The 27,995-nt window shown below is 40.8% G+C and overlaps 1 protein-coding gene across 5 annotated transcripts in view; it reads right to left on the reverse strand.

Annotated features, from left to right (window-relative positions):
- The window catches only part of ABLIM3 (actin binding LIM protein family member 3), a 175,660-nt gene that overhangs the window by 71,350 nt on the left and 76,315 nt on the right, over positions 1-27,995 (reverse strand). For 4 of the 5 annotated variants that reach the window (XM_043982490.1, XM_043982489.1, XM_043982488.1 and 1 more), the window contains exons 3-6: positions 25,809-25,992; positions 13,240-13,352; positions 6,260-6,386; positions 4,378-4,471 (exon numbers count right to left, since the gene is read on the reverse strand). In XM_043982490.1, coding sequence (XP_043838425.1) covers positions 4,378-4,471; positions 6,260-6,386; positions 13,240-13,352; positions 25,809-25,992 — 518 coding nt within the window. The remainder of the gene's footprint in view (positions 1-4,377; positions 4,472-6,259; positions 6,387-13,239; positions 13,353-25,808; positions 25,993-27,995) is intronic. The other variant, XM_043982491.1, reaches the window with a different exon arrangement.

The following is a 27,995-nucleotide window of genomic DNA, read 5'->3' on the forward strand; positions in this document are numbered from 1 at the left end:
CAGCAATAAACATTTATTAAGCACTCACTAAATAAGTAATTGTACTAAGTGCTGGGCTTATAATGAAAGGCAAAAACAAACCCTGTGCTCGAGGACTACTTTCTAACAAGAGAGATAATATAAATAAATAGGTACATACAAGATATGGACAGGAAGGTAACCTTAGAAGGGAAGCCTCTAACAGCTGAGGGGGCAGTGAAAGGCTTCCTGTGGAAGGCAGAATTTGAGCTGATTCCTGAAGGAAGCCAGGGATGCTAAGATGTGGAAGTAAGGAGGGAGAATAGCTCAAGCTTGGAGGCACAGAGATAGACGACGGAGTGGAGTGTGCAGGGCACAACAAGAATGCCAAGGATCTAGATCATACAACGTGGAGAGGAATAAAGTAAAAGATGACTGGGAAGGTGGAAAGGAGCCAGCTTGTGAAGAGATTTATATGTCAGAGGACTTTGTATTTAATCCTGGATGTAACAGGGAGCCACCAGAATTTTCAAAATGGTGGTGTGTGTGACATAGGTCTGTCCTTTAGGTAAATTACTTTAGCAGCTGAATGTAGGATGGATCAGAGTAGGGAGAGGCTTGAGGCAGGATGATGACAAAGGGAGATTAGTGAGAAGGATAACATTGAGGAGGGAGTATTATAACTATATTTGGGAGAGTAGTATGAACAAAGGAACAAGGGAGGGAATGAATCTGTATTGCTGTATTGTATGGGAACATGAAGAACTTCCTGGTTTGAAAAGCAAATGAATGCCTTACAGCCTAAGATGGTGGAATGGGGGACTGAATAGTCACAGAATCCTGCTACTTGGAATTCAAGGACTGGTGGAGGGGGGACCTTAGGGATCCCCAAATCTAATACCTATATTTGAAAGGGGGAGAAAGTTGAGGCTCAGAGAGCTTACATATATGACCAATACCTGATGTAGAGGCCTACGGACTCATCTCTTCTTACTTTGTTATTCTACAGAAAGGGAAACAGGACCAGAAGAACAGACTTCTCCAATGTCACATATTGAGTAACTGACAGTCAGGACTTGAATCTACCACTCCTGATTTCTAGATGAGTGCTCTTTCAATTGCATTAGATGTCATGGGCTATAATAGAAATTACTATTATAAAAATTTTAATAATCAAAATTATTAAAAATAACATAGTAATTACTGTCATAGTAATAATACTATGTGTTAAATTACTATATTAAATAAATATAAATTATATAAATATAATAAATTACTATAATAATAATAGCTAACATTTATACACCACTGGAAGATTTGCAAAGCACTTTATAGAAATTGTCTCATTTGATCCTTACAGTAAGTTTTTGAGGTAAGTGCTATTATTATCTCCATTTTAGAGATTAGGAAACTGAGGTTGAGAGTGGTTAGAGTGAGTTGAGTAGGGTCCACCCGCTAGTAAATAGTGTTTCAAGATGAACTTGAACTTGGTTCTTCCTGACTACAAATCTAGCACTCAATCTATGTCTCCAAAAGTACATGAAGGCCTAGAAAGCTGGTGAGACAAATTACGTTTTATAAAAAGTTTGGTAAACTCAGTGCTGTAGACAGCAGCTGGCTATAGCCACCGCTGTTGCAGAGAAACCTAAAAAGAAGAGGCAGTGGAGTCGTTGCCATGGTGATGCACGAGCAAGGAAATGGGTAAGGGTCAAGTGCTTAGAGAAGCCCATTTTGAAATAAGTATATTATATCAGTGCCTAAAAAAAAAAAAGAACTCATATTTTACTTTTAATGCTCAGATCCTACTGCATTCACATCTAGAAGAAGGAAAATCAACTTTCCCTCAAATCTATGCTTAGACAGGACACCAAGCTAGCTGGTGGTAGCCAGAGGTGGGCAGGGTGATTGTGAGTTTCAGTGTGTGTGTGTGTGCGCGCACGCGCGCGCGTGCGTGCATGCGTGCATGCGTACGGAGGGGTGGAGTAGCCATAATAGTCTATGGAGGGCAAGGAAGATTTCAAGAATCAGGTGGAAAAAGGACCATATTTGTAGTCAAAGAACCTGATTCAAATTCTGCTGCTCACTAGCTATGTAACCTTGAGTATATCCCTTTATGTCTCTGGGTCATCGTTTTTTTCCAATGCAAAACAAAGGTGTTGGAGTATCTGATGTCCAAGGGTTCTGTGATATATCTTATGGACTGCCAAAAAAGTCCTTATTATAGCCTTTCAGAGTTGGAAAGGACCTTCGCAGTTATACCCAAACTGTAGCTAATTCAAACTCCATTTGTGACCTTTGTGGCATTAGGCAAGTCAATTAATTTCTGAGTTTCCAGTTCCCTCATCTGTAAAATGAAGGGAATGGTTTAGAATCTAGCCACTGGATGACCTCGAAGGCCTCTTCCAATTTTAAATCCATGGACCTATGATCTTATAATCAGGTACATTCCCTATATCATCCCTGAAAACACATAGACATCGAGCATCTAAGTGAAGTTCTGAGGATACGTGCATCTCTCCAGGTCCCAGAATAGCCCATTCCTCTATCAAATAGCCCTGGGATTCTAATATCTTCCCTCATATTGTGTCCAAGTCTGCCCCTCTGTAGCTTCTATCCCTTACTCCTAGCTTTGCCCTTGGAGGCCAAGCAGAACAAGTTAATCCTTTTCCACATGATAATTCTCCTAGTATCCAGGTGGGCAGCTCTCGTGCCTTCCCCCTAAGTTGAATCTCTTCCAGACCTCATATCTCACATTCCACCCATCCTCATGGTTTTTTAGGGCCCTGCACTAGATGTTATTGTTCAGCCATTTCAGTTGTATCTGACTCTTTATGACTCCATTTGGGGTTTTATTGGCAGAGGTACTGCAGTGGTTTTCCATTTTCTTCTCCAGCTCATTTTACAGATGAGAAAACTGAGGCAAACAGGGTTAAATGACTTGCCCATGGTCACATAGATAGTAAGCATGTAAGGCTGGATTTGAACTCAGGACTTCCTGACTCCAGGCCCAGCACTCTATCTACAGCACCATATTATAACACCATATTCTCCAGCTTATCACTGACCTTCCTAAAAGATGGCACCCAGAACTAGGCATAGTACTCAGATGGTGTTGATCAGGGCAGAGAACAGTGGCCTTACTATTTCCCTTATTTATTGGAGATAGTTCTAGGATAGACTTTCCTGGGAAGTAGAGTAAGATATGTGTCACTAGATGCAGGCAAACACAGGCTGGAATTGTAGGATCGGTGCTACATTTTAGGAAAGACATTAGCAAACAGAATGTTTGCTCCTTGAGGGCCAGGACTGTTTCATTTATGTCTTTGTATTTCCAGTGGCTCGCACCATCACTGGTATATATAAAGTGCTTATTGATTGACTAATTAACTAAACCACAGGGCAGCCAGAAGAGAGTGACCACTGCAGAATGGGAAAGGAATCATGCCATCTGAGAATTCATTCAAAGACATGGGTCTGTTCACTCTGGAAAAGACAATACATGATCTCAGTCTTTAAATGTTTGAAAAGCTATCACATGGAAGAGGGACTAGGCTTGTTTTTCTTTGTCCTGGAAGACAGAACTAGGACAAAGAGGTGGAAGTAGCCATGACATATATCTTGGCTCTAAGACAGAACTTACTGATGACTGGACTGATCCAGAGGCAGAAAGGACTACTCCAGTGGATAGTGAGTTCCCCATCACTCGAGGTATTCAAGTATAGGTTAATTGTGGGGTGAGATGGGGTGGTATTTCTGCTCAGTATCTTCTAGCTCCAGGGGTCTGGAATGCTATGGCTCACCAATTCTGAGGGAATCTATTAGGTAATGTTTCCCAGACATTTTCATGTATACATTAATAAGGCAATGAACACTTATTAATATAGTAGGCACTGTGTTAGCATAAGGCCCCTTAGGAAACCACAAAAATCATTATGAACCCCTTCTATGACTGCAGCTGTGCCATTAATATTCATTGACTGAGAAAATCTTTGATACCAAATCTTTGATACCAAAATGATATTTGGTGCACAAATGATTTCATTTCACCTTGCAATGACTCTGTGACTGCTCAGTGGACTGAGCTCAAAAATCAGGTATCCCTGCTATAGAAATGATCCTTGCACTAGCTAATCTCTAAGGTCCCTTCTAGTTCTGAGAACCTATTATTATAAGTATCATCCAATGAGACCTAGTCCAACCTCCTATGCTGTGCAGGGACTCCCCATACAGGCCTCCTGACAGGAGGCAATCCATCCTCGGATGAACTCCTCCTTTTATTCTGGTCAATGTGATAAATAGTCCCTGGGGTCTAGAGACACTGAGTTCCAGCCTTTGGGGTTTGTTTCATTTCAGCAGGAGTAGAAGGGGTATAAGAAGTGAATTGTCTCCTGCTTCTCCGGGGCCCTGGTGCCAACTTACCTCTAAGACCCTGCCGCTGATATACCGGTCACATGTCTCACACTTAATGCCAAACTGGGAATGGTAATCAGTCTCACAATACGGGACTCCATCCCTGTTAGAAGAATTCATGTGGAAAGAGATGATTAGAGGAAAAATCAAAAGAAAATAACACATACGGAGTATTAGATTTGGTCTTCCTTTCAATTTCAGTCTTTTCCCCTACCCCAATGTGTTTACAGATGTCTACCTGTCCCTTTGTAGGCTTTTCATCATCTGTACCACCTCTAATGAAAAGGGGTCCTAAGCGTCTCAATTCACCAAGAGATCTTTTAATGTCCTTATAAGAGAAGCTGCTAGTGAAAGGACCTGGAAACAGGGGCTGAAGTGGGGAAAGAGATAATTCCTTTTTCTCTTATTCTTTCACATTCTTTAGTCCTTTATTCCCTCACTCTGCCCTCAAGTGTTCTTCCACTTCTAGACTTGTCTGTCCTAATTTTTCATACTGCCTGAACAGAGGCCAAGGAAGGATTTCAAGGGAGCTGGTGGTCACCCCAGAGGCTTCTTGTTAAATAGTGGGGAGAGGATAGTTTCCCTATGCTACAATTCTATGTTTAATACCAATTTCTTGATTTTCATAGTTGGCATAGTTTCTTATTTGGAGGTATGTTGACATCAGGGGCCAAGAAGAACAGGATTTAACTTAACAGGATTCTGGACTTTAAAAGGTTATTATAAAATGGGCACTGTTGTTAAATCCTTTTTAATATGGTTCTTGCTTGGAATATGGATGCTGATTGAACCATACTATTTCTTTTGCTTTTGTTTTTCTTTTTTGAGGTTTTTCCTTTTGTTTTTCTTTTTTGAAGTTTTTCCTTTTTTGCTCTGATTCTTCTCTTATAACATGACTAATGCAGAAATATGTTTAATATTTTATATATATATATATATATATATATATAAAACATCAGATTACTTGCTGTCTAGGGGAGGGGGGAGAAAAATTTGAAATTAGAAATCTTATATAAACAAATGTTGAAAACTATCTCTACATGTAACTGGAAAATTAAAAAAATACTTTTATCAGGAAAAAAAATCTGGTTCTTGCTAATATTGAAGTATAAAAGGATGCTTTAATAGGGTGACCAGGATAATGAAAAGGAATTGGAAGCAGGAAATCAGGAGACCTGGGCTGGAGACCCAACTCTGCCACCAGCCTTCTCTGATACCCTAGGTGAGCCATTTCCCCCTCTCTGGGCCTCAGTTTCCTCCTTTATAAAATGAAAGGGTTATACTAGATGATATCAGATAATGCCTCCAGGTTTAATGATCCATGGATTAGTTGTTCCTGTCTCTGCATCCACTATGGGTTCGGCGGCCGCAGGGAGCTGTTTAGTACAATTTGGTCAGGTGCCTTGTAGTGACTGAGCACCTCAGTAAAGCCAGGAGGTTGGCCTGAGCATTGGACATCTCATCCCCTGGAGTGGATTCTCCCTCAGCTGCCAAGTACCTTAGAACATAGCCCACAGAAAATCAGAGCTAGAAGGGACTTGACAATGTAGACTGTCTGAACCAGGAGGGATCTTAGATTGTGGAATATCAGAGCTAGGAGGAACCTTAGAACATTGACTGTTAGAGCTGGAAGGTCTTTGGAGACCACTTAATCCAATGCCCTCACTTTACAGAGGAGGAAACTGAGGTCCAGGGGGTGAAAGTTCACAGCAAGTGAGAGACAGGGCTAAGACTCCAACCCAGGGCTTTAGGGAGTGCTACCCCCTTCACTGCTAATCCCCAGCATCCGTCTATCCACCCAGATGGGCCTCCTAGCTCTGCAAAGACCCATCGACTTTGAGGTCCCCTTGGGATAGGCAGGTCACTTGGGGTGGGGGAGTCAGGCACCCACTTGCTAATATACTCTCCAGTGAGGACAGTCCCGCAGGTTTGGCATTTGAAGCAGCTGACGTGCCACTGCTTCTCCAGGGCCAAGAGAGACTGGCCATGTTTGATCTCCTCCTTGCAGCCAGCACAGTCTGGAAAGATAAGGAGATACTACTGAAAGAGCGGTCCCGCCTCCCCTTCCCCACCAGATTACTATTGCATTTTTAATAATAAGAACATCTCATATCACATGCTTTATGGTGTTCAGTTCTTTATGAGGGGGAAGGAGTCGAAGCATTTATCAGTGCTAAGCACTTTCCAAATGTGATTTTATCTGATCCTTACAACAGCCACGTGAGGTAAGTGCTATTATGATGCACTTTACAATTGTGGAAACTAAGGCAAATGGAGATTAAATGACTTGCCCAGGCATCACAGATAATAAGTGTCTGTCTGAGGCCAGTTTTGAATTTGGTCTTCGTGACTCCAGGACCAACATTCTTACCCACTGTGCTAGCTGACTGCCTCCAACAGGAGAAAAATTTAGTGACTAGGAGTCAAGAGACTAGGGTTTCAATTGAACAGACATTTGATCACAGAACTTGCCCAAGCTCACATAAGGTAGTAGCAAGTGGCAAAGCTCAAATTTAATCACAGGTCCTCTGACTCAGATCAGGGCTCTCTCTGGTGCACCCTCCCTCTCCGAATTTTGGCAGCCAGGTGGTACAGTGGATGGAGTACTGGGCTTGGAGATCTGAGATCAAATATAGCCTCAGATACTTATCAGTTGGTGGGCAAGTAAGTCAGCTTCAGACAAACTGAGACCTGGGAAAGACCTTAGCTTAAAAAGGCCAAGGTCTCCCATTGCATCCAGGGCCATCTCCAGTCATCTTGATCTATATCTTGCCACTGGATCCAGATGGCTCTGGAGGAGAGAGTGAGGTTGGTGACCTTGCACAGTCCACCCTCACTTAAATCCAATTCAGTGCAAGTCATGATATCACCTGATATCATAGTCCTATTCAAGAATGAAGAACAAATAATAACAACAAAGTGGGCAAGTCACTTAATCTTAATTTGCCTCAATTTCCGCAGAAAATTAATAGCACCTATCTCCCAGAGTAATTATGAAAATAAAAAGAGATATTTGTAAAGTGCTTTGCAAACCTTAAAGTGCATTATTATTATTAATATTAATATTCCAAAATGATGGGACTCACAGGTAAGAAGGTGATCAGGAACCCTGATTTTATAGTGACCTAGCTCAAGTTCTGACTCTGATGTTTATTAGCTGGGTGACTTTGGGGAAATTACATCACCTCTCTGGGCCTCAGTTTCCTTAACTGTAAAACGGTTGTTAGGACAGTTGAACTCCTTACTTCACAGGGTCATAATTATCAAATGAGATAATTTGCAAGAAGTATTTCATAACTATAAACTCTGGTACAGAAGAAAGACCATTAGCTTTGGAGTCAAGATCCATGAGTTCAAGCACTGGTTGGCATTCATTATTTCTGTGTGACCCCCAAGAAAGTAATTTCTTTCTCAGTCTTAGTTTTATTATCTGTAAAATGAGAAGACTGGACCAGAGGTTCTCTAAGGTAATTTCCAGCATAAACATCTATGATTCCAAGTGCTAGAAAAAATTGAGCTATTATTCTATTATGGCAAAGATGATGGCAAAGTCTTTCCTCAGTTCCTTAGCCAGTCATGGATGTGACTATAGGTTCCCAAAAGTTATTCTAGGAAATTCTTGGCAGGTCTTACCAAACTAGAAAGTTTGAATAAGGGTCTGGCTATGGATTGGATTGCTGGTGTACAAGGACCAACTCAACTCAGCGAAGAGGCCCCTCACTAGACAGTTATTAATGATGAATGTTTTTTTCTTCACAGAAATTTAGGAAGACCTTCTACTACATTATCCTTATTGGAACCCCTTCCTCCAGTCTGTGTTTACTCTAACTCAGCTTCCACAAAGCTGTCAAACTGATGTTTCTAAAGCACAGTGTAGAATGTCATCCCCCCCTGCTCAAGAAATGCCAGGGGCCCCCTTCTGCTCCTAAAAGGACATACAAACCCCTCTGCTTGGCATTTAAAGTCCTTTACTCTTTGGATCTGGTCTACTGTTATTTGAGATTTATTTCATGCATTTTCTTCTTCATGCATTTTCCATTCCAGGCAAACTAGCTTACATCTGGTTTTCCCTATGGTATGAGCCATCTTTACCATTCTATCTCCCATCCTCGCCTTTGTACAAGCTATCTCTCATGTCTGCGCTCTCTTCTCATCTCCAGCTTTTCGGGATTCCTAGCTCCCTTCAAAGTTCAAGAGACACTTCCTACACACAGCCATTTTGAACTCCTCAACTGATTAGTACCCACCCAAAATATTACTTTGCAGAAATTCTCTATGTATAAAATCTCTATGTATAAATGTGCTGTTCCCTACCTCCAATATAATGTAAGATCCTTGAGAGCAGAGATAGTTTCAGTTTTGTGTTCATATCCTCAGTGTCTAGGACAGTGCTTGGTTTAATAAATGCTTGTTGAATGAATAAGTGAGTGAATGAATAAGGGAAAGGTTTGGGATATATATATATATATATATATATATATATATATATATATATATATATATATATATATATATATATATATATATATATAAGAAAAGAGAGTGTTTCCTGGATAAAAATCATAGATCCTTGAAGTTTTGTTTGTTTTTTGGCGGGCAATGGGGGTTAAGTGACTTACCCAGGGTCACACAGCTAGCAAGTGTCTAGTGTCCGAGGCTGGATTTGAACTCAGGTACTCCTGAATCCAGGGCCAGTGCCCCCCCCCCCGCCCCATCCTTGAAGTTTTAAAGAATATGATGTAGAGGAATGGATACATGTCCAGCAAAAGGTCAGAAGAAGGAAGGAGTCAAACTAAACACAAAGTCACTCAGCACATTCACTTGCAAACACTGGGCATATGGCTCTCAAATCTACAAAACCAGTCCTTATCTTCTGAATGCCAGTTTTGTGTCTCCTCCAATTGTCTAATGGTCATTTCTACTTGGATGTTGGATGTTCAAAATGGAACTCATTTTCCTTTTAAATCTACCTCTCCTAAATACCTTCATTCTGTTTTGGGTACTAATGTGTCACTCAGTCAGTCAACAAGCACTTACTAGTGTCTACTATGGTACCAGGCACCATGCTAACTGGTAAAGGTATAAATAAAAGCAAAAGACAGTTTCTGCTCTCAAGGTATGTTGCAGAGTCATTTCATTTGTGTCTGACTCTCTGGACCACATTTGGGGTTTTCTCGGTAGAGATATTGGAGAGGTTTGCCTTTTCATTCTCTAGCTCATTTTACAGATGAGGAAACTGAGGCAAAGAGGGTGAAGTAACTTGTCCAAGGTCACACAGCTAGTAAGTGTCTGAGGCTGAATTTGAACTCAGGTCGTCTGGACTCCAGGGCTGGTGCTCTGTCCATGGCACCACCTTAAGTGCCCCTTGCTCTCAAGGACCTTGCCATTTTTCTGTTGAGCGTATGCCTGAGTCATTCAGTCAATAAACACTGATTCAGTGTTGACTATGTACAAGGCACTTTGCTAAGTGCTGGGGATACAAAAAGAGGCAAAAAAACAGTCCCTGCCCACTCACAACCTAATGGAGGGAGAGATAACAAGCAAACAAGTATGTACAAACATGTTATATACAGGATAAATAGGAAATAATTAAGAGGGAAGGCAGTAGAATTAAGAAAGGTTGGGAAAGGCTTCCTGTAGAAAATGGCATTTTAACTGGGACTTGAAGAAAGCCAGGGAAGGCAGTAAGTAAAGCGGGGGAAGGAGGCATTCCAGGCATGGGGGCCAGCCAAGAAAATACTGAAGTGGAGAGATGGAGTGTCTTGTTCGAGGAACATCCTGGAGGCCCATGTCATTGGATCAAAGAGTACCTGGCAGGGAGTAAACTATAAAACTGGAAAGGTAGGAGTTTATAAAGAGCTTTGAATGCCAGACAGAGGATTTTGTATTTGATCCTGGTAGTGATAGGGAGCCAGTGGACTTTATTAAGTAAGAGGTGGTGGTGGTGGTGACATGGTTATACCTGTGGCTAAATGGAGGGTGGATTGGAGTGGGGAGAAACATGAGGCAGGCTGGCCCACCAGCAGGCTAATGCAATAGTTCAGGTGTGAGGTGATGAGGACCTGGGAGACATATTTGAGAGATGTTGCAAAAGTGAAATCAACTGGTTTTGACAACAGATCATGTATGGGGAGTGAGAGATAGTGAAGAGTCAAGAATGACTCCTAGCTTGTGAGCCTGAGGGACTGGGAAGATGGTGTTGCCCTCATCCGAAGGATGGTTCTAGGTTCAAAATCTCAGTGAATCCTTGATACTCCCCTCTCCTCCTATATTCAAATAGTTGCCAAACCATATGGCCTTCACCTCTACAATGTCTCCCGTATCCATCCCCTTCCCTCCACTGACAATGGCCCCATCTAATTAAGATTCTCATCACTTCACACTGGGACTACTACAATAGCCTCTTTGGGGGGGGGTGGCAATGAGGGTTAAGTGACTTGCCCAGGGTCACACGGCTAGTAAGTATCAAGTGTCTGAGGCTGGATTTGAACTCAAGTCCTCCTGAATCCAGGGCCATTGCTTTATCCACTGTGCCACCTAGCTGCCCCCTCACAATAACCTCTTAATTTAGTTCTCTGCTTCTGCTCTTTCCTCTCCCTGAGCTACAGGGCATGCAGCTTTGGAAATATTTTTTTCCTAAGGTACAATTCTTACTATACTTCAGTGGTTTCTTATTGCCTGGCGGAAAAAATGCAAATGTCTCAGTCTGAGCTTTGAAGGCCTCCTCCAGTCTGGTACCTGTCTACCTTCCCAGCCTTATTTCATACTCCTCTTCAAGAACACTGTGATCCAGCCAAATTGCACAACTTACCTTTTTTTTGAACTTAATGTTTCAAATCCACCTCTGGGTATTTGCACATATCCTAAACAGACTTCTCCCTCATCTCTGAATCCTTAACTTCAAGAATTGGCTCAGTGCCATCTCCACTGGGAATCCTTTTCAGATTCCCTGGTTCTTAGGGTTCTTTCCCTCTTCTAATTATCATCTTTCTTTATCGGTTTGCATGTTGTAGCCCCCAGTAGACTGTAAGCTCTTTGAAGGCAGGAAATGTTTCATTTTTGTCTTTGTAACCTGTTGTACGGTGCCTTGCAAAGAGTGTGTATTTAAGGACTATTTGCTTAATTTGAATTTGAAAATCAAATGGGGAGTGCCTCAGAAGTAGGGATTTCCTCATCCCTGGAAGTCAAGTGGAGGTTGGATCATTAGAAGGAATTTCAGGTTGACTTAGATGACAGACCCAAGGTTCCTTCCATCTCTTGAGATTCCATAATTCCAGCACACTATAATTCTGTAAGGAATCTTCAAATGACAGAGCTGGAAAAGAATTTCGACACCATCAAGTTTGCAGCCTTCATTTGACCAGTTTAGAAATTGAGGGCCAGAGTCAGAAAGTGATGGGTAGGTAACTACTATCATCAAGCTAGCTAGAAACAGACACCAGTTTAGAACAAAAGTCTCCCAATTCTCAGGGAGATAGAGAAACATCCATGTCTTTACTTTATTTCACCTGTAAGATACAATCACAGTTATTTCACTTTGGCTGTTCTTCAGCTTGTCAAAGTCCTTTCTCAAATGTGCCAATATGATCTGACAGATGGGACCTGACCAGAGCACAGGGGAGTTGGTAGGGCTATCATTTCTCTTATTTTGGATAATGTACTTCTCTTAATGCAGCTCAAGACCATGTTAATTTTTTCAGGTTGTCGGGTTATAATGTTCATGCAAATTGAGATTGCTATTCATTAAAAACCCCAGGTCCTTTTCACGTGAACTATGAACTACTATCTAGTCATGTCTACTTTGTTCTATGCTTGTTCAGGTCATTTCTGCAACCCATGGGCAGGACTTTACTTTATTCTCATTCTATTTCATCATATTAGATTTGGGCCATTGTTCTAGTCTGTTGAAATCTTTTTGCATATAGATTCTTTTATTTGATATGTTAATTCTCTCTCTCTCAATATTGCATCATAAACCAATGTGTTAATTATGCCATTTAATCTGTAAAATGATACCTAATTTAGTAAAAATGTTGAATAGAACATGACTGAAGAAGCCTTTTGACCATCATTAAACACTTCCTTCAAAAGTGATCACCCTCATTCTCGTACTAGCTTTTCTTTTGTGGATTTTCTCCTATTTATCCTCCACATGGTTTGTTTGTAAATAGTTGTTTACATGTTGTTTCCCTCATTAGACTGTGAGCTCCTTGAGAGCAGGTACTGTATTCCCAGCACTTAGCATATTGCCTGGTACACAGTAGGCACTTAATAAATGTTTATTAACTGACTGACCAATCATCTACTATTATCATTATTATTTTGTTTACATTCTCTATGGTAAATAAAAAATATGGGTGAGAATTTTACAGGTTGAGGGGTTTTGGTTAGTAACAGAGTATCCACATAATTTAGTCATGGATTCATCAAAGTATCATGGTCTTTATTTGTTCAGTAATCAGTAGTTATTTTGCCTGGTGTGGGGTTCAGAGAAAATGCACATGGTCCATATGCTTTAATTAGGCACATTACCTACAAATATACATCAAGCCACATTGAGTGAAATCCTTTGATTTTCAGGTTCCTAATGGGCTTTTCCAGCTTTATCTGTTACCTGGTGACAAGGAAATTAGCTTCATTTTACAACTGTCCTGACTGGGTTACAAAGGAAGGTAGCTGGCCATATGATGTAATTCTGAGGAGAGCAGGGAAAATTCCAACTTTTCCCTCTTCAGTTCCCCTGATAACACATTTAGATGACATCCCTACTTTCTAGTGGGGCCACACAGCAGTCAAGCACACCAGGAGTGGGCAATGCCCAGAGACAACAGAGTCTGGGCATGAAAGGAAACAGAGGTAGCCCATACTTACGGCTTGGTCCATGAACCTTGATGGGCTTGGCACTGATCATGGAGTTTGAGCATGTCTGGCAAACACATTCTTTGCCACTGAATGTCACTTTGTCACCGATGGGGAAAGGTTTCCTGTAAATGGGAAGAATAAGAAATTCAGCAGGTCTTCTAATTGTTCTCTGTCCAGCTGTCATGGAACTGAAATAACAACAACAACAATAATAAATCATAGATAGAGCTGAAAGGGACCTTGGAGAGCATTTAGTCTAATCCCATCATTTTATAGATGAGGAAATTAAGGACTAGAAAGTTAAGGTGACTTGCTCTAAGGGACACAGATAGTAACTGGCAAAGCTAGGATTCAATCCCAGGACCTCTGTTCTTCAGTCAGAATTTTTTCTTCATATTATACTTCCTAATGATAACCCATTTATATAGTGCTTTAAAGTAATCAGTTTACAATATCTCATCTTAATCTTACAAAATCTTATGAGAGGGGCAGCTAGGTGGCGCAGTGGATAGAGCACCGGCCTTGGAGTCAGGAGTACCTGAGTTCAAATCTGGCCTCAGACACTTAACACTTACTAGCTGTGTGACCCTGGGCAAGTCACTTAACCCCAATTGCCTCACTAAAACAAACAAACAAACAAGCAAGCAAACAAAAAAATCTTATGACAAAAGTGAGATAAACATAGCCATTTTGAAGATGAGGAAACTGAAGCCCATAGAAAAGAAATGTTTTGTTATGAAGCTAATCAGGGGAAGAGGAGGAATGGTAACTCTGGTGTCCCATTTCCCAGGCTGAGACTCCTACAATCACAGGATGTATGGTTGGAAAGAGAACTCACAAGCAACCCAGTCCAGTTCCCAGCCCCGTCCAGGAGCCTCTTCTAAAATAACTTTGCCAATATCTCTCTCTGCTTGAACGGCTTTAATTGAGGGAAATTTGGAGAGGGGAAAATGACTCGGCTCAATTTATATAGATGGAAAGTATATGAGGATCTGGACCCACATCTGACTGTCAAGTCACTGAGTGCACTGCTCTCTCCCCTGTATCATACTGCTTCTTTAGAGCATGAACATATACAAATAAACATACACAGACCATATCAGGTATATTCTGGGTCCTGTTCACCAGGAATATCACAATATTAATATTCACAATGATCCTGAGAAGGGGGAAGGATTTGGGGAAGTGTTCAAAACATAGAAATATTGAGAATGCTTTTGGTTAAGAGTTGGAAGGAAGGAGTAATCATAGCTTACTGAATAGTCTGGGATTTGGTTCTATTCTAGGTGTAGGATCTTGGGCAAATTCACTTAGGGTCTCAGTGTCTCAGTTTCCCCATCTAAGAAGTGATAGGGTTGGACTAAGTGACGGAAATGTATAATCTAAGAGCTGAAAAAGACTAGAGACTTAAAACACAGAATTTCAAAGCTAGAAAAGACTTCAGAGATATTCTCTTCCAGCCCCACAGGGTATATGTCATTTTTATGGAATGAAGTTAAAAGAAGAAAGATTTTGGTTCAATATAAGAGAGAATTTGCTAACAATGACAGCTGTCTCAAAATGGAATGGATTATCTCTAGAAGCAGTGAGCTCCCTTCCTGTCTCTCAAAGTCATCATGTTGATACTGGGTAACCACTTGCTAGGCCTATTCTAGTGGGAGGGAACTCGCTTAGGCCTTGGTTATCTCTGATAGTCTAAGACTGAAGGCATTGAAACTTTTGAGAATATATAGGAGTGAGATGTTACAAAATATTAAACTATTACAAAATATTAAACTATTATTCAATAACTCCATCAAAAATAGAAATAGAAATAGGAATGTCATTAAGGAACAAAACCACCAGAAATCTTCAAAATAAAGTTGGTTTTAGAAAAAATACTCAAATAAATAAACAAACTTTTTAATGCAATGAAAAAAATATGATTAAAAGAAACAGGGGAAAATTCCAGAAGAAAAAATATATATTGAAACAATACCAAAAAAACCACTAGAAGCAAAAATAGATTTTTTTCAAGGTATTTTATAAAGGGACTAAAAGAAGATTGAGTATGAATAAGAAATTTCTGAATAATTTGAAAATTAAATGTAACATTTTAGAAATTTCAGTAAAAATGTATAAATAGACTATATATTAAGTTAAATAGAAATTTATTAAATTAAATAAAAATATATAATTAAAAATGGAATTATTTCACTGGAGAATAGAATGGTAGACATGTCAGTAAAAGCAGAAAACATGCCATAAAATTATAGAGCTGTAAAAAAATTGATAAAATATGCAAATGAAAATGCTGCATCTACAGGTTCAAATTAGAAGGGGGGAAATGAATTTTTTGGTTTCCTGAAAGAAAATAATTTGACCACTTCAGTAAATCATGCAAAAAAAGGGGAGAAATGTTGAGAAAAAGGAGGAGACAATAAAAATCACAAACTACCAGTCAGGGTGAATACCCAAGTAAACATCATTATCAAGCTCTAATGATAAGGGGATGATTTTACAAGCAGCCAAGAAATAAGTTATCATAAACTTTAAAACCTGCTCAGATTATTCAAGATTTTTCTATCACATGAAAAATAACTGAAGAAACTGGAATATCATACATCAAAAATAAAGAGGGCCTTCATTCAGAAGAAAAGCTTTCTTTTTGAAGACAAAAGATGATCACTTAAGAATTCAAGAGTTTGAACAATTTGTAGAGGGTAGAGCAAACCTTGAGGCAGGGTTTAATATGTATAACTAAAATAAAGACACAGAGCCAGAGATAAGTAGGAAAATCAATGGCCTCTTTACAATTGTGATTAACTAGTGGGGCTACCATAGAGGGATAACACAAGGACAATAACATGGCTTTGATTAACAACTGAATTATACAAACAAATTTGTGGGAGGATAAAGGAGGAGAGTAGAAGAGAGGAACATACTGGCTACAGATAAAGACTGAAAGAAAAAAGAGAAGAGTAAAACGAATTAGACTGGGCAGCTAGGTGACATGGTGGCTAGAACATCTGGTCTGGAGTCAGGAGATCTGTGTTCAAATCTGGTCTCATATACTTATTAGCTTGTAACCCTGGGCAAGTCACTTCACCCTGTTTGCCTCAGTTTACTCATCTGTAAAATGAACTGGAGAAGGAAATAGTAAGCTGCTTTAGTATCTTTGCCAAGAAAATCCCAAACGGGGTCATGAAAAGTTGGACATGACTGAAAAGGACTAAACAACAACACAGAGAATGGAGTAGAGAAGGAAATTCCAGAGTGATTTCCCATTTCAAAAAAGGGAGTGGTGAGGAGATGAAATTTTTGCAAAATTGTTGAGTTAATAGTATAATATATAGGAATCATCTTGACCGTAATGCATGTTAAAGGTTGGGATAGGATCTATAATATTGATACAAGGAAGGTTATAACATATAAAATTATTTTGTTTCACAAACCAATTTAATAAAGTACAGTAAGATTATAGAATGCTAAGTCTATCACAGTTATGGAGAAATGGGAAATGTTTGGCTAGTCAACAAACAGAAGAAATTATAGGAGGCAAAATAAATGTGGTTCATCATATCTAAATGGAGATTTTCTACACAACAGCAAAACAGAATAAAAAAGAAAAAATAGATCAAGAAAACAATCTTAGCTATACACATTACTGATAAAAGGTAGATATAACTCACACAAATTTATAAGAACAAAAGCAATTTCTTAATATGATAGATGTTTAAAGGATATGATAGTTCTAGAAAAAACCAAAACGCTTAACACCTAAAAAAAATATTGAGAAATGAAAGGCTACCTTGCATCTATTAAATTGTCAAATACAATTTAAAATGATAAAATTTGATGCTGTCTGGACTACTGAAAAATAGTCTCATTGGTTTATTATTAATGAAATCAAATTGTGTAATATTTTTAAAGGAAATATATAAGAATTTTTAAAATGTCATGTCTTTTGTTCTAGTGATCAAAAAAATACTTCTCCATATAAAAATATTCCCAGCAACATCATTCATAATAGCAAAACAATGAAAACAATCAATATACCAAAGGATAGAGGAATAGCTGACAAAAATTATGGTATATGAATGTAATGGAATATCATCATGCCTTGAGAAGCAACAACTGTGAATAACACAGTTAAATGCAGGAAGTCACATCTAGGGATGCAGAATGTAGAAATCAGGACCAAAATAACTATATTTACTGACTAAAATTATATAAAAGCAATAAAATCTGGAAAAAATATGCAAAAGAAAAAAGTTCAGTAAACAAAGGAATGATATGATTTTGTTTCTTATTAACATTAATATATGCTTTAATTTTTCTAAACAAATGACAAATAGGAAGTTTAGATTCATTTGTTCCTTTTTTTTTTATTCCTATTATGTACTTGAATGTTTGTGTTAGTAGCTGGTTGGTTACTAACCTTTTGCAAGATCTAATTCACCAATGTGGCCACAGTAGATGCAGAGATGCTGGGTCTGAAGTCAAGAAATAAAGGATTCTAAACCTGCTTCTGATACTTCCTCACTGTGTGGCTATGGGCATGTCACTTAACCCTTATGTACCTAATCTACTCTTTAGGACTTATTTTTTGCTTCATGGATGGATTGTTCTTTGTGTCATCGTTGTTTAGTCATTTTAGTCATGTCTGAAGTTTTGTGATCCCATTTGGGATTTTCTTGGCAAAGACACTGGAGTGGTTTGCCATTTTCTTCTCCATTTTACAGATAAGGAAACTGAGGCAAACAGTGTTAAATGACTTGCCCAGGGTCACACAACTAGTAAGTATCTGAGGTCAAATTGAATTCAGGAAGATGAGTCTTTCTGACTCCAGGCTTGATACTGCACAGCTGCTTAACAGTTGTGCTGTTATTTGTATACTATGTTTATAATGAAAATTAAAAAAAAAAAAAGATCCTTAGACTTCTAAGTTACACAGATAATTAGGGAACTGCAATGCAGAGCCAGCTTTCCAAATGCCTAAACCAGTGATATTTCCACTTGATCAAGCTGCTTCGGTGGATTATCTTTAAGGAAGTCTCTAAGCTCATTTGTGCTGGAGCTAGCTCAAGTCAACTTTCTTCAAAGAGAGCCAACTGTTTGATTTCCAGTCTGAGCATCTACACCTCAGAAATGGCTATTCCTACCAATAAGGGCTTGACTGATTATATTGTTGATTGCCTAGATTTAAGAAAATGTAAATAATGCAGATTAGATGTAAAAGTGTGTCCTACTATACTTTTTTGGGGGGTGAGGTGGGCAATGAGGGTTAAGTGACTTGCCCAGGGTCACACAGCTAGTAAGTGTGAAGTGTCTGAGGCCACATTTGAACTCAGGTCCTCCTGAATCCAGAACCAGTGTTTTATCCCCTGCACTGCCTAGCTGCACCCCACCCCCAATACATTTTATCAGAGGTTGTTAAAACATTCATCAGCACAACCCTGTTTCTAGGCTTATATTCTATGTTCTGTGTTCTAAGTTCTCTTCTAGCTCTGACAATTTATGTTTTAAGATTCCTCCTAATTTTTTCCCTTCTAGCTCTGATATTCTCTGTTTTCTGTCCTAAGGTTGCTTCCAGCTCAAAGAGTCAATGTTAGATATTCTGAGGCCCCTTGTACCTCTAACATTCTGCGATTCTCTGGGGGATGCCCAACTTTGTAAAGTCATCTTGCTAAAAATTGAATTAGAAGATGGGCTGGCCATGATCTGACAGTAGAGCATATCGTGGAGTGGTGGAAAGAGTAAGAATCAAGCCTCCCAGATTTAATTTCTGCTTCAGACAAGTTCTAGTGATGAGATTCAACTTCTCAAAGCCTCAGTTTTCTCTTCTGTAGAATGGGGTAATCAATCCTTGTACTCTCTACCACCTCACAGGACTGTTGAGAAGAAAATGTTCTGTAAATATTGAAGGGCTTTATTAATGAGAATTATTTTTTTCCTAATACCATTCCACACCCTACCCTCCACCCCCTTCAACCTTTCCATATGCTTCCTGATTAGGTGGAACAATGGACCTGGAGTCATGAAGACCTGAGTTCAAATCCAGCCTCAGATACTTACTAACTATGTGACTCTGGGCAAGTCACAATCTCTGTCTGCATCTGTGAAGTCCTAAAGAGTCTTCAAGGCCCAACTTGCCTCTTCTATAAGGCCTTCTAACATCATCCTCATTTGTAGCAATAAACATAATAGCTGACATTTATGTAGTATTTTAAGGGCTGCAATGCTCTTTAGGCCCATTAAAGCTGCATAACAACCCCATGAGGTGCTTTGTAAAGAGTTCATTGTCGCCATTTTATAAATGTAGGAATTCAGAGCCAAGGAAGGAGGTGAACTGACTTGCCCATGGTCACGTGGCTACAAGTGGTAGGGCTGGAGCTTGAAACCCAGGTCTGCTAAGACCAAATGATTCTTTCCACAGTACCAGGCTGCTGACAGTTTCGAAAGCAATGGCTCCCTTCTCCAAACCCCCTCTTCCCAACAACCCAATCCCTTATGCTCTGAGCCACACGCTTGCAATTAATCACATCCTGGCCTGTGACAGCTCTCCTAATGCTGTTGTGAGCTGTGATTTATGTCTTTTACTGTTATTCCATCTTTCCCTTGTGTACATCCCATCTCCCCTATTAGACTCTCCCCTCGTGACAATTAGGAACAGTCACCAACACAATGATTAATGGGCTCACAAAGGATTATGATGTCCAATAACATCCTCTCCTAGTGCCTCCTCATGGTGTGGAAATGACCCTGCATTCTCAAAGGCCGTGGCAGCAGACTGCAAACTCCAGGAAGTCCCACCAAGGGGGAGGAACTGGGAAGACAGTCCCAGGGAGGGACCCCTCTCCCATTCAGTTTTTGTTCATGTCATTACCTCTGCTGTGCTTTGATTTCCTCCATTCTAAATCTTGACCCTGTGTCAACTCCATAATAGTCCCTACTGTCAAATTATGAGGTAGCTAGGTGGCAAGGTGGATAGAGCTCTGGACCTGGAGTCAGGAAGACCTGAGTTCAAATCTAGCCTCAAATATTTACTAGCTGTGTGACCCTGGGCAAGTCACTTAACCTCTCTGAGCCTCAGTTTGCTTACCTGTAAAGGAGGATAATAATAGCACTTACTTCCTAGGGTTGTAGTGAGTATAAAATGAGATAATATTTGTAAAATGCTTTGCCAATCTTAAAGTACCATATAAATGTTATGGTTAGCATATTATTGTTATTATTAATTATTACTTGCCTCCTTGTTCTATCACCACTAATGGCTCACCAGACTTTCACCTTGGCTTACTCTCACTGTTTACCTCTTCTGCTCCTGTTCATGTACTTCTGAATAAAATTGGAGGAAGTCACTCACCAAAGGTGGCTAAGTCTATTTTCCCCTGTTCTCCACACCCCATCCCCTATCCCCTTTTCCTGCCCTTTATGTTATCTATCCTCAACTGGACTTTTATTCCAACAAGGCAGTTCTTTTACTTCTCTCTAACTCACTCTCCATTGAGAATGTTCTTACTAAATCTCCTAAAACTCCCCTCTCCTTACCTTCTCAATTGCCTTACCTTCCTTGTACTTCACTATGAAGGAAACAGGCATTTATTAATAAGTGCCTACTATGTGTCAGACCTCACCTTCCTTGTACTTTACTATGAAGGAAACAAGCATTTATTAAGTGCCTACCATGTCAAGCACTGTGCTTAGTGCTTTATATTATTTCATTAGATCCTTTCAACAACTATGGGAAGTAGGTGCTATTTTTATCCTCATTTTATAATTGAGGAAATTGAGACAGAACTTAAGTGACTTGCCCAGGGCCACACAGCTAGTAAGTGTCAGAGGTCAAATTTGAACTCAGATCTTCCTGACTCCAGGCCTAGTGCTTTATCTCCTGTACTACCACCTAGCTACCTATTTTACTAATAAAATAGAGGCCACGCACTGTGAGTTCTCTCTCTTCTCCCCATCTCTTCATTTCAAAATTCCTTGTCATCATCCCTTGTTCCTTCCTCCTTTACTCTGGGCTCTGAAGATCAGGTAGCCCTTCTCCTCACCAAGATCAACCCCTCTACAAGAGCTTTCAATCCTAGTTCCTCCTGTCTTCACCAGCCAGTCATGTCAAAGTCTCCAACATTATTAAAAACACTTCACTACACCTATCTCTTTAGACTGTTGTCCAATTTCTTACCTCCCCTTCCCAATTCTAGAAGAAGCTATCCATTTTCATTGTCTCCACTTCCTCTCTTTTCACCACATCTTAGACCAAAATGATAATAATCACAGACTGTCCCCTGTGTCTGAAATGTACTTCCTCATCACCTCAATGAATTCCTAATTTCCTTCAACATTCAGCAAAAAATACCACTTCCTTCAGAAGACCTATCTTGATTCTCCCCCTCAGCCCTTTGGGCTAAGTGTAGTGAGGCTCATCATTGGAGGGTTAGCCACTAGGGAATGGGTTATTTCAGCAGCAGAAGGGTCTCAGGTCACTTCCAGAGCCCTTCCCTCCCCCTGAAGCCTCCTTTGTGCCAGAGGCCACTGGATGCTCGCAGCCCCACTGCCTGTGTCCTAGGCCTCTGGTTATCACAAGATCTGGAAGGAGGAACATCAGGAACAGATAGACAGCTATTACCTGAGGAGCCCAGACCAGTGACTGCAGGTCAGGTTGGAGCTATGTAAGCATAAGTCATCTAGTTTTGTAATCAAAGATACTGCTGGGGCAGCTAGATGGCGCAGTGGTTAAAGCACCGGCCCTGAATTCAGGAGTACCTGAGTTCAAATCCGGCCTCAGACACTTGACAGTTACTAGCTGTGTGACCCTGGGCAAGTCACTTAACCCCCATTGCCTACAAAAAAAAAAAAAACAAAAAACAAAGATACTGCTGAAGACCAGGCCGAGTTGCCCTGGAAATATTGTCTTTTGTCTGTCCGTTCAAGGGAGACCCCCATAGGTCTCCTGTCTCCTTTATGTCAAGTTGAATTTCTGACTATACATGATGAAAAATGGAAAAAAGAACCCAGGTTCATAGGAAGAGGCTAATGTGGGATTTCCCTATAATCATCATGGTCGTAGCCACAACTACATCAGCAGAGCTGAACAAAGAAGAGCTATAGCTACTGCAGATACTCTCCTACCAGGGTTTTCCTGACATCTCACTATAATGGTTCTCTTCCAACCTGTACCACCAATCTTTCTTCATCTCCTTTGCAGGTCCAGCATCTATATCCTGTCCCCATGCATGGGGGTACTCTAGGGCTTCATCCCGGGCCCTCAGTTCTTTCTCTCTTACACTGTATCATCTCTTGAAAAGCTCTTCTGCTCCCATGATGGATGACTCCCATATCTTCATATCTGACCCTCATTTCTCTCCTGAGCATCAGTCTCACGTCCCCAAATGCCTCCCATAAATTCTTTACCTCTAAGTCTCATTGGCGCCTCCAGGTTAACCTGTCGGAAAGAACTCTATGTCTTCTCCAACTCCACTCCTCTTCACTTCCCTAGTTTGTTGTTGTTGTTGTTGTTTGGTTGTTTTTCATTTTTGTTTTGTTTTGTTTTGCGGGACAATGAGGGTTAAGTGACTTGCCCAGGGTCATACAGCTAGTAAATGTCAAGTGTCTGAGGTCGGATTTGAACTCAGGTCCTCTGAATCCAGGGCCAGTGCTTTATCCACTGCACCACCTAGCCGTCCCCCACTTCCCTAGTTCTATTGAAGGCATTGCTGTTCTGCAGTTACTCAGGTTTGTGATCTAAGGGTTGCCTTCACCTCTTCACTCACTCCCTCTGATCAGCTGTCAATTCTTGGCAGTGCTACCTTCTTGATATCTCCTGAATCTTTTCTTTTCTCTCTGCTCACATCACAACTGACTCCCCACCCCCACCCCAACCCAGTCCAGACCCTCTTCCCTTCTTTTCTGAATTACTACAGTTGTTCTCTCTACATCCAGCCCTTCTTCTCTCCCATCTGCCCTCTACTAGCTGCCAAACAAGACACAGGTCTGACCATACCATTGAATCTCCAGAAACTTCAGTTGCTCCCCATGGACTTCATGCTTAAAACACATACTCTTCTGAAAGCGTTTCACAATCTCGTTCCACCTTATCTTTCCAGACTGATGATGTGTTATTCTTTGCACGCGCTCTTTGGCCAAACTAGCCTGGCTTATTATTCCTTGTATGTGGCTTTTTTTTTTTTTTTTGCAGGGCAATGGGAGTTAAGTGACTTGCCCAGGGTCACACAATGGCTTCTTTATATATTGTTTTGGCTGCTTATATCTCTCACCTCTGAGCTTTATCACGAACTGGTCTCCAGGCTTGGAATGGTCTTTTGCGTTCACCTCCACCTCTTGGAAGCTCAGCCACCTCCTTTAAGAAGCCATTCCTGATTCCACCAGGTGTTAGTACCCCTCCCTCAATATTTTTGCTATATAATCTGTATTTATTTATCTATAAATATGTTGTCTCCCCTTAGTAAGATGGAAGTGCCTTGAAGACAGAGATTGTCACGATTTGTATTTTTATCCCTAGCACCTAGTATCCTGGGGGGGTGGCATGTAATAGGTGCTTCCTAAATGTTTGCTGATTGGTCGCCAGCAGTCTTCCACCTTTTAAAAAAATGCCTTCTTGGGAGAGTGGTTACATAAGACAAACCTTCACCCTGCTGATGCCACCTCCCCCTGTGTTTTGTGTTTCCCACGCTCTGTGCTGCTCTCCCCAGAGCTATGAGTTCCTTCCCCACCTCCTAGCTGGCCCCTTTGATTTGGCTGCCCTGGAAGCTCTGGCTTCTCCGGGTCCAGACTCCTATTTACAGAATCATTGAACAGTGGAGTTGGAAGGGGCTGTAGGGATCATCCAGTTCAACTTGTTCATTTTACTGAGGAGAAAATTGGGGCCAGGAGAGGTCAAGGCTTGAATGCCTGGCAAAATTCAATAAGACAGAATTGAGCATGGCTAAACACGACATTTGGCTTCAGAAAAGCTATTGCACAAGTGCAGCATTTGGGGAGGCATGGCTAGAAAATAGTTACTAGAGAAAATGAGCTAGAGGTTTTAGTGACCTGGAAACTCAATATGAGTCAACAGGGTGATATGGCAACCAAAAAACATTCATTATCATCTCTCTTATTTTAAATTAATAGAGTAATAGGGTAGTCTGCCTGCCTTGCTCAGACACTCTTTGCAATATCGTGTTCATTGCCCTGCAATGAACTACATTTAAGGAAAGGTAATGCCAACCCTGGGTGGGTGTAAAGGATGGTAATTAGGATGGTAAATGGCCTAAGGTCAATGTCTTACAAGGATTAGTTAAAGGAACTGGGATTTGTAGCCTGAGAAGAGAAGACTTAGAGGGAATATGAGAGCTGTTTTCGAGGGTTTGAAGGATGACTGCATGGAAGGGTTCTCCACACACACCGCAATCCACTGACCTTTCTACGCCTTGTGCAGCACATTCTGCCACCTGAGTTTGTTCACTGGCCATATCCCATTCCTAGAGATTCTCTTCCTTCCTTTTTGGCTTCTCTCATGTTAAGACTCAACTCCGATCTCACCTTCTGTGAGAAGCTTTTCTGGATTCCCCACCTAGCACCCTCTTGACCCTGGTGTCTTCCTTCTGGGATTATCTCCCATTTACATTGTAAATATCTTTTCTTTATGTAGTTATTTGCATGTTCTCTCCCTCATTAGTATGTGAAGTCTTTCAATGCAGGAGAACTTGTTTTTTACTTTCTTTGTAACCCTAGTGCTTAGCATAGTCCATGGCACACAGTAAGTGCTTAATAATTGCTTATTGATCAATTCAATTAGACTTGGACCCAGAAGGCTGTAGAGAATTGGATTTAAGCTTAACATGTAGAATAAATCACTAGTAATCAGAATGATCCAAAAAATGGAATGGGCCATTACAGAAGGCAGTAAGTTCTCCAAGCAGAGGTTATATGACCATTCATTGAGGTTGTTAAAGAGCAGGCTTTTGCACAGGTCTAAGATGACCTCTGAGGAACCTCTACATTCTAAGATTCTTTCATTCTGTGACTTGTCTGAAGTCACACAGCTAGATTGTGACCAAGATCTAGTCAAATCCAGGTCTGGCTCAAAACTCAGGCTTTCTAATTCCAAGATCAACATCCATTTCTGTTCTACCATAATGTTCTCTAAGCTTATGACTCAAATCTGGTCTTCTGTCACCAGAAAAATTCTTTCCCTTGGGCTAAGTGAATTGCTCCTAATTTTCTATCTCAAGCACATCAGTACCCCAACAGATGGCTAGTGATATAACATGAGCTCAGAAAGCTTAAGTAGGCCCAATGCAGGGGAAGCTCCGAGACAAGAGGCCAGACCAATATAAGGATAAACTTCCTAATGATTAGATGGCCCACAATGGAATAGATTCCTTTTCACTGGAAGTCTCTGAACCAAAGCTGGATAATGCCTGTAAGTGAGGGGCTCTTATTCCTGGAGGAAGATTGGACAAGAAACCCTCCAAGGTCCCTTCCAGCTACACGATGCTGAATGGGATGAGACCCCAGGGAATAGCTTCTTTCCTTGATGGCCTTCATTGGGCTTGCCCCCATCCCTCCCCACCCTGCTTACTCACCTACACAAGCTGCACACGAAACACTTGGGGTGATAGGTCCTGCCCAGGGCGGAGATGACCTCGCCTGTGATGAAGTCCCGGCAGCTGTGGCAGCGGGTGCCATAGAGCTGCTGGTAGTCTTGGGTGCAGATATACTCACGGTTCTTGAAGAAGAAGCCAGATTGGGCCAGGTCACAGCCACACACTGGGGGGAGGGGGAGGGGGGGTGGGAGAGACAGAAACACAGGGTGGGGGAGAAGACAGGGTTAGCCCAGCAAGAGATCCTCCTGGATTCTCACAGGGATAGTTAGGAGTCGATGCCTGGATCTGCCACTCACACATCAGCATGAGAGGGATCATGGAGTGATTAAAAGGTCCATAAAACCAACTAGGCAGTGGTGCAAAGGAGCTGTGGGCCTGGTCAGGAGGCTTAGACTAGGATCCTGGCTCTGGCACTTAGCTATGGGACTCTGGACAATCATTGAACTTTTTGGAATCTCATTTTCTCTTTAAAGCGAGACTAATAATGCATGGACTACCTAAATCACTGGGTTGCTGTGGAGAACATATTTTATAAACCATTAAGTGCTATAGCAAGGTGAGCATACTTATTGAGAAACTGAGGTCTTTTGCTGTTGTTGTTGTTGACTTGTTTCTGGCTCTTTGTGACCCCATTTGGGGTTTTCTTGGTAATGATCCTGGAGTGGTTTCCCATTTCCTACTCTAGCTCATTTGACAGTTGAGGAAACGGAGGCAAATGACTTGCCATGGGTCACACAGCTAGTAAGAGTTTGAGGCTGGATTTGAACTCAGGTCTTTCTAACCCCAAGCCCAGCACTTTATCCACTGTGCCACCTAGCTGCCTTCTAGACTGAGTTCTAGAGAAGGGAAATTACTTGTCCAAGATCATGCAAAGTTAGTGACAGAGCTCCAGGACTAGAACAATCATAGAGTCAGAAGGGCCTTGAGAGATTATCTATGTCCAGCATTCTTTACAGAGGAAGAAACTGTGACCTAAAGAGGAAAGAGATTTGCCAAAGGTCACACTTCAATTAGTAGCATCTTTAATTTAAAATTATAATAATTCATTCATTCAGTAAAATGTTAAATATTTTTGTGTTGAAGGAAACACAGATATATGTATATTAAAATCCTTGTCCCTAGGGAACTCCCAGTCTAGTATACATAAATACAAATTGTGGGAAAAGGTCAGATGTCAGAAAATCTAGGTTCTGCTCCCAGCTATCACACCTAATAGACATGTTACCCTGGGCAAGTCAGATATCTCAGTTTCCCCAACTATCATCAAGTACTTGCACTGCCTACCTCACAGGATGGTAGTGAAGAAAGCATTTTATGTACCTTGAGGTGCCACATAAATGTGAACTACTAATATTATGAAACAAGGAGATGAGGAAAGAGTCCTAAGGAGAGTATCTACAAAGAGCTATGGGGGTTCAGAGGAAGAAAGGACACATCTGCCGGAGACCCAGGGAAAGCTTCACGGACGAAAGATGGAAGGGCAGTTATGACATTCCTTATTCTACAGCCTAGTGTCTGTCCCAGTTCTAGCATCCTCTCCTCTTACACTCTGAGATCCCTTCTGGCTCTGAACATTTTATGTTCTGGGTTCTAGTGTTCTGTCCAAGTCTCACGTTCTATGGTTGAAGGCTGCTACTAGCTCTGACATTTCATGTATTTATGTTCTACAGCTCCATCTATTTTTAACATTCTAGACTCCAAAGATCTTTCCAGCTCCAAGATCCTTCGCTCTAAGGTTTGTCCAGCTGTGATGTGCTGTGTTCTGAGATCTTGTCTAGCTCTGACATTCTGCAAGTCTATTACAAGGTGAGAAGGAGAAAGAAGAGAGGTTGGCTCTAAGCCTCCCCACATTTTTGTATGTGAATATGTATATGTAGGTGTAGGTGTAAGTGTAGGTGCAGGTGCAGGTGTAGATATAGGTGTATGTATACATGTATATGTGCATGTATATGTGTATAAATACACACATATAATTATATAGAATGTACAATCATATGTAATATGAGTGTATATGTATGTATGTGTATGTATATATGTATGTATCCGTACATGTATATATGTGTGTGTGTGTGTGTGTGTGTGTGTGTGTGTATATAAAATACTCAGGGATGAGTGAGATTTGGATGTCTTGAAAGCCTGCCCCATGGAGAGGCAGTGTGGGTGGGT

The sequence above is a fragment of the Dromiciops gliroides genome, chromosome 2, assembly GCF_019393635.1.
Source record: "Dromiciops gliroides isolate mDroGli1 chromosome 2, mDroGli1.pri, whole genome shotgun sequence".
NCBI classification, from domain to species: domain Eukaryota; kingdom Metazoa; phylum Chordata; class Mammalia; order Microbiotheria; family Microbiotheriidae; genus Dromiciops; species Dromiciops gliroides.